Source organism: Podarcis cretensis, assembly GCF_951804945.1.
Source record: "Podarcis cretensis genome assembly, chromosome: 15".
NCBI classification, from domain to species: Eukaryota; Metazoa; Chordata; class Lepidosauria; order Squamata; family Lacertidae; genus Podarcis; species Podarcis cretensis.
Genome location: NC_137185.1, coordinates 38,353,591 through 38,366,575, shown reverse-complemented (window position 1 = coordinate 38,366,575; position 12,985 = coordinate 38,353,591). Strand labels below are relative to the sequence as shown.

The 12,985-nt window shown below is 50.0% G+C and overlaps 3 protein-coding genes across 3 annotated transcripts in view; all 3 read left to right on the top strand.

The window, feature by feature from the left end:
* LOC307203812 (uncharacterized protein) overlaps window positions 1–3,835 on the top strand; it is a 37,016-nt gene extending 33,181 nt beyond the window's left edge. The window contains exons 30-32 of the mRNA XM_079954913.1: window positions 828–932; window positions 2,308–2,397; window positions 3,615–3,835. Coding sequence (XP_079811039.1) covers window positions 828–932; window positions 2,308–2,397; window positions 3,615–3,766 — 347 coding nt within the window. The 3' untranslated portion in view covers window positions 3,767–3,835. The remainder of the gene's footprint in view (window positions 1–827; window positions 933–2,307; window positions 2,398–3,614) is intronic.
* A 90-nt stretch (window positions 3,836–3,925) lies between these two features.
* Window positions 3,926–12,347, top strand: LRRC26 (leucine rich repeat containing 26). The gene is made up of 2 exons (XM_079955220.1): window positions 3,926–5,651; window positions 6,997–12,347. The coding sequence occupies exons 1-2, from the start codon at window positions 4,976–4,978 to the stop codon at window positions 7,266–7,268; spliced, it is 948 nt and encodes a 315-aa protein (XP_079811346.1). The 5' UTR covers window positions 3,926–4,975; the 3' UTR covers window positions 7,269–12,347.
* The window catches only part of SLC18A1 (solute carrier family 18 member A1), a 39,009-nt gene continuing 37,635 nt past the window's right edge, over window positions 11,612–12,985 (top strand). The window contains exon 1 of the mRNA XM_079955078.1: window positions 11,612–11,748. The gene's annotated coding sequence lies outside the window, so the exon portion shown is untranslated. The remainder of the gene's footprint in view (window positions 11,749–12,985) is intronic.

The window sequence follows — 12,985 nt, the reverse complement described above, 5'->3', positions numbered from 1 at the left end:
TTAGATCAGCAGGGCTCTTCTTATGTCCTTGTGAGAGAAAGGCATCACCAAGGTGTAATTCTGAACCATGATTTACCTTGGAGTTCAGCACTGCCTGCCCAGGGGCAGAGTGCCACCCCCAATGATCTGCAGCATGCCTGCATCCTGGCTGCTCTGGTGAGGAGCACATGAGGTCATCCAGGTCTGCAATGCAAAGGCCTTAGGGCCTGTCCAAACTGGGGTTAATGCAGTTTGTGAACCACTCACACCTACTTTATTCCCCCCTCATCCATGTGGGGGTTCTCCTCCAACATCTCCTCCCTAAATCCAGAGATTCCTTGTGCTTTGAAAATCCAAACAGGAGAGCTGCATGGATTGCATTAAACCCAGGTATGGACAGCCCTTTGTCGAGAGCTGCTTCCATGTGCAAGACATGAAACTGGTGCAGCTTTCCCTGTTGATTATAGGAAGAGCTTCATCTGCTGGACTTCTGTGCATCATGCTGATGTTAAAGAACAGCAAAAAAGCAATGGGGGGGGGGGAGTGTCAAGCCAGCTGCAGTCTGTGGGCCAGCCTAAAAGGCGAAGCCACTATCCATCTCGGCCTCCTTTCTCTGCCCTCATTGGCTTACCTGAGAGCCAAGTTGAAATAACAACAGCAATAGTCACAAGTCAGGTGTTTGATGAGAACATCCTGCTGGCTTTTAATGCTGTGTGTTATGTCGCGAAGCCCCTGAAACGTGGTTGCTTGGAGGAGAGAGCTGTGTGATGTCAGCTGCTTCTGGGGCCACCATGCCCTTCCCTCTCATGCCTGAGCCCTGCTGCACTCATCGCTCTGTTTTCTTTCAGTCTGTGCAGAGGGCTTCAGCGGCCCCTCCTGTCGTAGGGCCTCGGCACCCCCACCACGACCTGCCTGCGACTGCAGTGGCCGATTCCAGACAACGGCTGAGAAAGGTGAGGGAGCTGGCAGTCGTTGTCACAGAGCCTCTCTTGGGGAGCAACAGTGGCTCAAGAAACTCTTTTTTTTTTTTTTTGCGGCCTGTGCCAACATTCCAGTAGGTTACATAACATGGCTGGCAGGCTGTGGCCACTTAGGAGTGCACAAGTACCTGCTCAGTTGCTGAGCACCAAACCTGGAGGATTGTGGTTCATCCTAGCAGCAGTGTGTGTGTGTGTGTGTGTGTGTGTGAGAGAGAGAGAGAGAGAGAGAGAGTGAGAGAGAGTGCACATCTTAGTCATACATACCTGTGCGTAGCTGCTCCCAGCAGGACATTCTGTTCCTGCCAGCTGTCCTAGGCAGCCCCAGTGACAGAAACCTGCTTGTTGCAGAGGCGGGTGGGGACAGTGGGCACAGAGTAGTCTGTTTACTTTCCTGACGGAACAGGTTCCTATGCTTTCCTTTTGACATGGCATAGCTGCAGTCCTATCCCCACTTACCTGAGAGTAAGTTCCGTTAAATTCAACAGGACTCATTTCTGTGTAGACACGATTAGTATGGTGCTGTTAAAAATTATCTGCCCTCTCACACTGGAGGTGATGAATTTCTTCCCCCTTCTCCTGGATTGTATTCTGGGTCTCTCTCTCTCCCCCCCCCCCCCCCCGCCGGCCCCTTCCTATCCTTGTTTGCTTTCTTTTCCTCTTGAGAAAGGTGCCATCAGAAGGTGAGCCTGATGCTATGCTGGGCCCTGCAAAATAGGGGGGGGGGCAATATGTCTTCACTGAGTCATGGAGAAGCAGGGGTAGAGGGAGGCATAAGTGGGGTGGGTGGAAATATAGACTTGCATTTTTGTGGCAGCACCAATTGCATTTCTTAGATAACTTATTCAGGAAGCAAATTCGCTCCTTCGGTTAACAGTGAATGACTTCAGTGGACTCTCTTGCGCCTGGTGCGTGACGCTAGCCAGTCCTTAGATCGTGTTGGGAATGGAACTTTCTGACCCAGCCTTCAGCCCTGTACATCTGGGGCTTGGCTCTGTTACTTCAGCAATGGTGGAAAGCCACAGGCTGAGATGCTTGGGGGTGGGAGAGGCATTCCAGAGCTGTGGGGCAGCCCCTTCCCTAGCCCTTGGAGGGTGTTTTCACCAGAGTCTGGCACTGTCCAGTCCTCCTACCATGTGTGCTGACCCCGCCATTTCCTGGTTCTGCCATCCTTCCTTTGAGCAGAGTATGGGTTTTGTGGTGTGGGGGGGGGGAAGAAGTTGACTTAAACCAGTTTACACTGTTGGTAGCCTAGGTATTTGCATAGTTACATCCTGTCAAGTAGGAAGAAGAGGTGGTGAGTCTGAGGTTTTGCCTGAGACAAATAACTAAGGGGCCTTTCTTGTTGCAGTCTGTGGTGTCCCAGTGCAGACGTGTGTGGAGGACTGCCAGCAAATGACCACCTGGAGCAATTGCTCTCTCTGTCTGCCTGCCTGTACTGGTAAGCAAAGAGCCCCTGTCCTGTGAGTTGGGTTGGGAGCACATGGGCAAACCCTCCGCATTCTCTGGGTCCTCAGTCTCTGGGCTTAGATTTCCAAGGATAACAGCTTTCTTTCTTAAAACAATATCCCTGGTGTGTTATTCCTTGGCATGGCATGGCGTAAATAGTCTGAGTCCTGCATATCCTTACAAGCCGCTTTGCAGGTCCTCAATCTTTCTGCAAGGTAAACAGAATAAAAATAAACATTGCAAAGCCCAAGCTCCCCACTGAAGCAGAGCTGCTTGCCAGACCTTGGCTTCTTTGCATATGGAGAGGTATTTTGCTAAACCTGCCTGAGCCACTGAAAACCGGCCTTACCAGGCTTCATTCTTCTTCATTTATTTGTTTTGTGTATTTGTACACTTTACTGGCTGTGCTGGCAAGCGGAGCAGAAGTGGATGGCCTGCTGTTTATAGTAGGATCCTAATGGATGCAATGTTAAGTGTTGTTGAATTTGGGCCTGGTGATGTGGAGAGGGTGAAGCCCTATGGGGCCTCTGGAAGCCAGTACCTCTTATTTGGGTGGGTGGGGGACACTACAGGTGGCCAGGCTGTGTCTTGTGGCCACTAGTACAGCACAAGTCCAGTGACACCAGATCCACACACTCGCTGCCCAGTTCCTTAAACTGCACAGCTCCTTGCCGCTTACCTGTTGACGGGGCTCGTGGGATACTTCCTTGCTAGTTTTGTCTGACTGGTGGCTGGCTGCTTCCTTTTTTCCAGAGCACCAGCCCTAAAAGTTAGGACTGTGCTTTGTATCAGCAGCTCCACCTCCTGCCCCTGCCACGCCCCTCCTCTTTAGTTCTATGTTTAATAAATATATATCCTGCCTTTCCTCCCAAAGATGGCCAGGGTGGCAGCGAGTAACAAAACGTTACCAAAAACCTTTCAAAACATTTTAAAATGCTTCCAGTGCAGAGGCAGATTGGAAAAAGTCTCAAACTGAAAGTCTTGTTGGAAGAGGAAGGTCTTCAGCAGAGATGGTACTTCCCCTATGCTGCCTCTCCCAGCAAGGAGCCCTCTTTGGGTACCTGAAATGCTTCTTCAGCTGACAGCTTTGTGCTGGCAGGAAGGGGTCCAGCACAGGACCCTTCTCCCTACTTGGGTTGGCCTGGGCATAGAGAAGTCGGCAGGTACGGAACCAGCCACCCAGTGTGCTTTCTTTCCTCTATCCCCCAGAAGTGACCCTGATGAGCGGCCTAGATCCTGAGGAGCTGGCCCTCATCACCATGGTCCAGTACAAAGTGCTGCACTCCCTCAACCTCACCGCAGAAGACGAAAGGGACCGGGGAAACTCCTCCAAAATCATCTATGATGCCAAATACCCATGATGCTGTTTCTGCATCCTGAAGGAAGGAAGGGCCAATAAAAGGTTTTTTGGGGGGGGGGTTCGTCCCCTCCTATCTACTTGAGGCTTGCATCCTGAGTGTTCCTGTTTCCACTGGGAGCTTGGCTGCATGGATGGGTCCCTTCCCAGCAGGGGCTCAGGGCAAAGTGGCAAATTTGGGTGTCCCATTTGAAGAGGGAGGGAGTTGTGGCACCTTTCCACTCTAGTTGGCCAGCCAGATGCCTCAATGGGAAACCCTCAAACAGGACCTGCATGCAAGAGCAACTCTCCTTTGGCTTCCAGCAATGGCTACTCAGAAGCACCCCCTCCCCCCATGGCTGTTGGCACCTGCAGTCCATGGGGCACCCCTTGTGCAACTGGAAATGGGCCAGTAGCTGGCCCGCCTTGTGGCGGAACAAAAGCTGCTTTGTCGGAGTTTTCATCCACTTCCTCCATCGCCCTGTCCCCTGCATCAGACAGCCAAGTCCCTCTCTGACAGTCAGGAGCTGGAGTCAAGTATAGGCAAGGGCCTTGGGAATCCCGGTTCCAGCCTCATGAGCATGTTGTTGCATCATTCCACCTCCTCTTCAAATTTGCCTAGTCCTTCTCCTGAAGCCATCCAAACTGACTGTCTCCCACCTCTTGTGGTGTGAATCCCCTCAGCTATAACTATGCCTTGTGTTTCAAGGCTGACCTTACCTTACAGGCTTCTTGCTGCAAGCCTGAAATGCTGCTCTGAGCAGCTCCTTGGAGGAAGGGCAGGGTGAAGCACACTAATAAGTAAACCAGTTAACTTGCCTGGCATGATGTGCCAGGGCAGCCTGAGAGCAGGAGCCGAGGGGTGATGCCAGGCAAAGGCGGGAGCCGGCTATCCCAGGGCAGCCTGGTGTGGCTCTTTTGGAGGAGACAGGCTGGGCCCAGAAGGAAGCTGTGGCTTTGCCCCTTGGCAGGCGAAGCTGCCCTGTTAAAATATTTGCTAAGGAAGAGCGAAAGCTCCACCCATCATCAGCTGCACCCAGAAGAGCAGCCAAGTTAATAGCTGGGCAGAAGCAACGCTGGCATGCAGGACTCTGCTGGAGCAAGGGCAGTTGCTAAGAAGGGGAGCCCGAGAATTGCCCTCCTTTTGCAGGGAAAGGCTGGTGGGTTGGGAGGTTTTTGGCACAAGCTGTGCATCCTGGCCCAGGAGTCAGGGTGGGCATGAAGAGGAGGCTCCATGGCTTGGTGTGGTAGAAGCCAAGTCCTCCCCTCAGGCTCTAGCCTTACCCGCTGCAGTTGCCTTCAGACCATTGCCACTTTCACCCTCCTCCTCCTCCTCCTCCTCTACCCATCCCCCAGCTGCTCTGCCTGCCCAGCTGTTTGCAGCTGTACCTCTGGGGAAATCAACTGCATGGAGCACAAGCTGCGCTGGGTACCGGAGGACATTCCAGCCAATGCCACCACTGTCCTGCTGGACTACAACCGCATTGCTACCCTCCAGAACCGCACCTTTGTCGTCCAGGGCGCCCTGCGCCACCTGAGCCTTCGGAGCAACATCCTCGGGGTCATCCACCCCCAGGCCCTGGCTGGCCTTAGTGAGCTGCGGGAACTGGACCTGAGTGGCAACTACCTGATTGTCCTGCAACCCAATACTTTCCTCCCCGTGCCGAGGCTGAGGATGCTGAACCTGGGGAACAACAAGCTCTTGACGCTGGAGCCAGAGCTGCTCAGGTCCTTGCCCCACCTCGAGTCTCTGTTTCTGCAGGGCAATGCGCTTGTTTCACTCTCGCCCGACCTCTTCAGCAACCTGCCTTCCTTGCACTTCCTCAGGCTGCACAACAACCCCTGGGGGTGCACCTGCGCCATCCAGCCCCTCTACCAGTGGCTCACTGACAACGTGGAGAAAGTCCCAGGTGAGCAGGACTCAACAGGGAAGGGGTTGGAAAGCTCACCTGTAGCTGGTGGCTTTAACAACAACGATCTCCTTTATTTATTGTTTTATTTCATGAAATTTATAAACAGTAGACCCACAACGTAGGCACATTTAACTTTTGCACATTTAGCTTTATGCGCTTGGCAAAAAATTTTTTTTAAAAAAAATCATTTTTTTAAAATGGGTTTCTGGGGGAAAAAAGATGTTGACAATTCCACCAGCTGCTGCACCCGTGTTTTGACTCTACACAATTTTGGCTTTATGCACTATCCCTGAAATGTAACCCCCATGGAGATTAGAGTTGACGGTACTGCTTGATTGCAGAAAACCTCAGAGTGGTTGAAATTTTTATTTTCAGTTCTTTTCCCCAGTTATCTCCACCGCCCTTCAAAGTTCCAGCAATACTAGTCTGTAAACACATTTTCTCAAAATAAATAAATAAATTGGAGCCATAACAATTTTTTTTAGGGGGAGGATTCAGTTTCCCCAAGCAGCTTGCCAAAAAGAATACATGGTGTGTGGTGGGTGAAGCAGGGCAGCTGGGTGCAACTGGCTTTTATTATAGCACCATCAGCTCCTTTAGAAATGACTAACCATCTGTTTGTTCATTTAGGGTTGTATCCAACAAAGTTCAAAGCAGACCCATTGGAACAAATGAACCTAAGTTAGCCATGTACAGTGGTACCTCAGGTTAAGTACTTAATTTGCTCCAGAGGTCCATACATAACCTGAAACTGTTCTTAATATGAAGCATCACTTTAGCTAATGGGGCCTCCTGCTGCCGCGCTGTCGGAGCACGATTTCTGTTCTCATCCTGAAGCAAAGTTCTTAACCTGAAGCACTATTTCTGGGTTAGTGGAGTCTGTAACCTGAAGCGTATGTAACCCGAGGTACCACTGTACATTAGTTTCAGCAGGTCTTCTCAGAGTAGGACTAACATTGGATACAACCATTATTTCTAAATTAGATTCCTTCCCTGCCAGACACCCCGGGGGGGGGGTCACAACTATCTCCGGTTTGGCAATTAATCATGTGGAAGACATATTGATGAACTTTTATGGAGGTTATGGGACCTTGTCAAGCACCACATGGAACTGCTGTTTTGATTTCTTTTCTGGCTAACTTTAGAACAGCAGGTGCCTTGGTCTCCCTAAAAGGTCCTAGCAGAAGCAACCTCCAAGCAATCCACGTTAATCCTTTTGGCAGGCAGCTTAAGAGCTTAAACCGGTTTGTGCTTGTTGGTTAGCAATCCTCTGGTCCAACATCCCCAACTGCTGCAATAACCACAGCCTTGCCCTGAGTCTCCGTGTCTCTCCTTTTTCTAGAGATGGACTCTGTCTCTTGCAAACGCCCCACACAGCTCACCCAACATCCCATCGCTGCCATTGGGAACGAGTCCTTTGCTCACTGCCGGGAGCCCTGGCTGAACGTAGAAGATTATGCTTTCTTCCTGCTCATTGGCCCGTCCACCTTCTTAACCAGCATCTGCATCTGCATCCTCTTTGGCTCGCTAGCGGTGGCCCAAGCAAAGATCCTCAAGGTGTCGTCCACCCGGCCAGGCGCCCTGGCAAGGCGTGCAGAGCGTGGTCCTCGCTAGCCAAGCTGCACCTCCAAACTGCCACTGTTTTGATGGCTCCCCCTCAGTCTCTATGGTGTAGTTACGCTGTGGCCCTGCAATGTGGGTCACTGTTACTCCTGGTTTGTTGATGGTATTGAGGGTTTACCTGGATGGGAACATGAGAAAGTCTTGGGTAAGAGTGTGGGTGTGCAGCTAGAAAGCAGGAGGCAGGTTTGCAGTGAAGTGGCAGCAAGTGGCTTCTGGACCTTTCCTTCTATCCCACCCTTTGACCCTGGAAGAAGTGACCCCCACCAGCTCAGTGACCCCCAAGATCACAAGCCAGCCTTGAGTCAAAGGTGACATGCTAGAAGTTTGTGAAATTATAGCCAGGACAGAGAAATGAAGCTGAATGTGGGAAGATTCAGGACAGGCAAAAGACAGATTTTCTTCATGCAGCACAGAGCTAAACTGTGGAACTCGTTTCCATTGGGAGGCAGTGATGACCACCAACCTAGATGACTTTCAAAGAGGGTTAGACAAATTCATGGCTATTGGTGGCTACGAGCCATGATGGCTAAGCTCTGCCTCCACAGTTGGGAGGCACTAAATGCTTCTGAATACCAGGTGGTGGAAACCATAAGAGGGGAGAAGGCCTGTGTGATCAGGTCCTGCTTATGGGTTTTCCAAGGTGAGAACGGATGCTGGACAAAATGGGTCCCCATTGGCCTGATCCTGCAGGGCTCTTTTTGTGTTCTTGCCAACAGAAATGCGACTGGGTGGAGCAGTGTTGACATCAGCAGCTGTGGGCAGAGGCAGTGCTGAGTACCCTTCTTCTGCTCTGCTGCGTGTCAGCACCATCACTGGCTAGAGTGTGTTTTGCAGCCGCTAGCACAGCAGAGGTCAGGGGGAGCCAATCAGCTTCCAGCTAGCGCTCTAAAGCAGGGGTCAGCAAACTTTTTCAGCAGGGGGCCGGTCCACTGTCCCTCAGACCTTGTGGGGGGCCAGACTATATTTTGAAAGGGGAAAAAACACACAAATTCCTATGCCCTACAAATAACCCAGAGATGCATTTTAAATGAAAGGACACATTCTACTCATGTAAAAGCACACTGATTCCCGGACCATCCGTAGGCCGGATTTAGAATGCGATTGGGCCGGATCCAGCCCCCGGACCTTAGTTTGCCTACCCATGCTATAAAGCTATCAGCTGCTGGGCCAACTCCTTCGTGTGAGACCTGATTCTCTTCAGTTTAAGAAACCTCCTTGGCACTTGTCCTCTTTGCGTGGCACAGCAAGTGTTCCAAGATGATGCCACATAAGCTCCTGAGGAAGGGTGACTCGCCCAATAACTGCAAGCCTACAGCAAAAGGTAGGGTTCGAACACAGAGATCAGCAACCAATCCTGTGGCATACCCAAATCTGTGACTCAAAGATGGCTGGTTGGGTGGGCTGGCTTCTCAGGACGGGAAGGATACAGCGAGCCAGCACACACCTCTGCACAAGTTTCTGTTGCACTTAGGAGAGCTTTAGGGTCTGAACAAACATAGAGGGGAGAGGATGGGTGTGGCAGGCATGTATGTGGTGCCAATTCAGCTCCTTAGAAGGGGATGTGGGTCGATGCTACGCCTAGTCTGGTGCTAGAGACAGAGGTGGCTACTGGATGCCTCCCATGGTGACTGCAAAATGGCTGCCTTTTCATCCTGGAGGCTGGAAGGCTGCTGACCCCTTTCAGCCTGCAGCTGGGCCCATGCAAGGCTGCTCCCCCAAATGGGTAACCAGAGACCGAATCTTACTCTTCTTCACACATTCCCACCCGTCTGCTGCACAGTTGCCTAGGATTCTATGCTTGGGGTGGAAGTTCACTTTATTCACTGGTTGCCAGAAAAGAGGTATGTCTAAAGCTGGTGATGCAAAAGGAAATTTGCTTCCTGCTGAGAAACGTCACTGCCAGGCAGAGTAAGCAACGCTGAGCTACATGGGGAAATAATCTGACCCTGGGAAATGATAGGCTCCCATGTTTCCCAGAGCCAGGAAAAGTGGTGCATTCTTGCTATTTCCCTAAAATTAATTGTCAATGTATTGGGGAAGGCGTGTTCCCATGTGATAAGTTTTAAAGTAATAAAACACGGTCCACTTTGCTCTGCACATGCTCAGAGGTGCTGTCAGTAGGCCAGCCAACAGCATCCATGCAGCAGAAGTCTTGTATATAGCAGCTGAAACCAGGACAGGGACATTGTGGCCCAGATAACCAGTCCTGCTTCACTTGCTGCTGTGTATTACTCCCAGGTCCCACAGCACTTCCTCAGTCTGAGCCATCTGCTGCGGTCAGAATGCAGCAGGGTAGAATAAGATGCCACCTCACTTCCTTTCAGGCAAAGCAAGCTAAATTTGGCCTCACCATTCAAACTAGGGGCACCCTTGTGGCGAAAAGCTACCCTTCCAGGTTTCCAGTCCCTGCCATCTGCCTTCCGGACGCCTATCTCACCTGCTCCCTGTTTCTGCCTCCTGCTTGGTCCTTCAGCTGCATGCAACTGTCAGGTCATGGCTACAAACTCCTTTGCAGGTTCCCATCTCTGCTTCACACCACCTGCAGCTGCTGCAATTTGACCTTGACACCACTCCAGCACATGCCGTGGGGCAGGTGGTGTTCTTAGGGTTGCCGTTTTAAAAGCAGTAGCTGTCAGGAGCTAGAGTCAAGCATTAGGTCAGCTAACAAAGAAAAGCACGGTGTCAGTGAAGTTAACTCCTTATTCGAGAAACCGAAACGGCACAGGCCTACTGGTCCCAGCAACTCTTCCCAGTAGGTCTTGCTCCAACAAAGTAGTTGCGAGGAGGTCCCTGCCTTCCCAGAACTTCCTAAGGCTCCTCCTCTCCAGGGTCTTTCCCAAGCAGTCATAAACTGTGCTTGCACACAGCCCCTCTCTGCTCTGACCTCTTCATTTCTCTGTATGTTCCAGGGGGGTGGAGCTGCTCCCAGCAGGAAGGGGAGATTCCCTGGCTTCTTCAGCAGTCTGCCTCACCATGCATCTTGGCCTGCCTTCTCTCCGGCCTCTGATTCTGGACTGCTCTCTTTCTGCTTACTAAACCCTGTTAACCCTTCAGCTTCCAACCCCTCCTCCTTCCAGTCTTCTCCCTCAGACCACTCATCGTCATCCCACCTCCAGTCACCTGACTCTGAGCCTTCTGGATGAAAAACTTCAGTTCGCCATATTCAGGCATTCTCCCTGAAGTTTCAGAAACGTTGAATGGCGACATTAGGAAGCGTCAGGCACTCCCCGAGCTATCCTTGGAGAAACAGAGACTTAAAGTTGCAGCAAGTTGGGTGTGACGACTAGAGGTGAGTCAGAAACGAATGTGGACAGCAGACAGTAGGGTTTGGCAGGCAGCCCTGTATGAAGGCAGTCGCCCTGCTGCACTGGTTTGGCAACATTAGCTGGCAGCCAGTTAACCCTAACACACAAACATTTCTCTTTCCACAGAGTCACAGTTCAGTTCCTTACTTTCCGAAGTCCATCTGTGCAACATAAGGGCTTATACACATGACCCTTCCTCCTCTCTTTCCAGGAACGGTCTGTGATTTAAAGCTCCATGCCCCCCCCCCCTTTCTTGCTCGGGAGCTTTCTCTGCAAAAACTTGCTCTTTAAAGCTCAATCGTAAAGCAAACAGCAATCTGAGGAAAAACTGAATTGACATTTGCTCTGATCCAGATTTAAAGAGCGGGGTTTTGTGGGGAAAGCTCAGGGCAAAACAAAGCAAAAACCATGCTCAGACATGGTGTGTTAAAGCACAGATAAGTGCCTGGAAAGAGCGGGGCAAAAGGTAAATGTGGATAAGGAAAACCTAAAAATAAAAGCCCACTTGTAAAAAGGTGTGCAGGTACATCCCACGTGGGAAGCAAGCAAGGGCTGTGTCACTGCTGCAACTCATGGACCCAAGAACAGAATTTATGTTTTGTGTGTGTGTTGAGCAGGTATGCAGAGTGGGTATTCACTGGCCATGGTCAATAATTTAGTGAGCAGAATAATAATTGCTCTGCAGACACAAAACAGAGAATGCAGCCATTAAAAGGAGAGCCAGTGTGTTTTCACCCACTGCAGAGGGTTGGATTACGTTGCCCTTTGGGCCCATTCCAATTCTCTGATCCTCCAACCTTTACTTTTCCTTTGGAGCACGTGCCAGGCCCTGAATGAAGTGCTGGCTTTTGAACTTGCTTTTGATCTACCCCCAGCCCACCCCAAGCTTCAGTTATACAGTATGTTTATCCAGTTAAGGTTCATTCCATTGGAAGGGCTCTCAGTGGAATAGCCTCTGCTTTGCCTGAAGGATGTCCCAGGTTCAACCTTCACTGGCATCTCCAGGCAGGGCTGAGAAAGAGTCCCTGGCCTGAAACCCGGGAGAGCTCATAATACTGAGCTAGACGGACCAGTAGAGTGAGGCAACTTCCTGTGTTCAGCGCCTTTTTAAAGAGAAATAAACTGGTTGTTTGGGAAGAAGTCGAAACAGTGCTCTGCGCAAGAAGGTATGTGTGGTTTGCTGACTGCCACAAAGGCCTGCCAATCAACACTCTACAGCTTGATGGGGGTTGAGAAAGGGCTTCGTAAGAAAGGCCAACCAATCATCACTCTGCGCAGCTGGATGGAGAGGAAGGTGGCTTAGGGTTGCCACAGTTGCCGGCTAGCTGTTGAGATTCTGCACAGCTGGATCCTGCTGAGGACAGAAAGAAATGGTTGGTTCTACAGGGGTACCTCAGGTTACATACGCTTCAGGTTACAGACTCCGCTAACTCAGAAATAGTACCTCAGGTTAAGAACTTTGCTTCACGATAAGAACAGAAATCGTGCTCCGGCGGCGCAGCGGCAGCAGGAGGCTCCATTAGCTAAAGTGGTGCTTCAGGATAAGACCGGTTTCAGGTTAAGAACGGACCTCCGGAACGAATTAAGTACCTGAGGTGCCACTGTATTTCGAAGGCTGGAAGCCCAGGAAGGAACAATGGCAACACCATACGAAATCTGTACATTTGTGGGCAGCCTTTCTTGACTAGCCTGCCCTTCAAGAGTCAAGGTTGGGTTCTTACTGTCCCACTTGAAAAAAAATAAAATCTGTGTATGGTAACTAAAATTCTGCAACCTGTACCCCGTCTGTAAATTAGGAAAATGCTTATGACTTCCCCTTGTTTTGCATCGGCTATTCTCCTAATCGTGGGAAGGGACACGGAAGCAGTTCAAGCCCCTTATCCCCCAACCCACAATGGGAAAGTTTTATTTTGGAATGTTAGGAGGTTGTTGGAATGAAGTAGTGTGGTTTTAGCAGAAATGATATAAAGGATTAGGTTAAAATTGATTTTTTAATTGGTGAAAGACGAGAATTGCAGTATATTAAGATAAATTATTAGGATAAAAACAAAGTTAGAAAGGATTTGCTGAAACATCTAATTGAACTAGAATACAAAAAAGGGAGGTGTGAGGAGGTCAAGGAAATAAGGAAAGGAAAAAAAAGTTATGTAAAGGTTTGATCTGGTTTTTTTGTGTGTCAATTGTTTGTATTTTTTCTGTCTTTTTTCTTTTTCTTTTTTTGTCCTTTTATTCTTTATCTTTGTAATCTTTAAAATTTGAATAAATACTATTTTTTTAAAAAAAAAGTTTTATTTTAAGGAGGCGGCGGTGGAAAGCTGAGGTTTCTGCAACAACCCGTTCCTTCCTTCTTGAAATCAATGCAACTTCTTTTTATGAAAAAACGGAATCGCCTGAAGAGCGATG

What these genes read in the sequence shown, in the direction of transcription:
- LRRC26 (XM_079955220.1), top strand. Translation starts at nt 4,976, where the DNA reads ATGGCTTGGTGTGGTAGAAGCCAAGTCCTCCCCTCAGGCTCTAGCCTT. An exon ending in CAACGTGGAGAAAGTCCCAG is followed by an intron (nt 5,652 to 6,996) that starts GTGAGCAGGACT and finishes TCCTTTTTCTAG; the next exon opens with AGATGGACTCTGTCTCTTGC.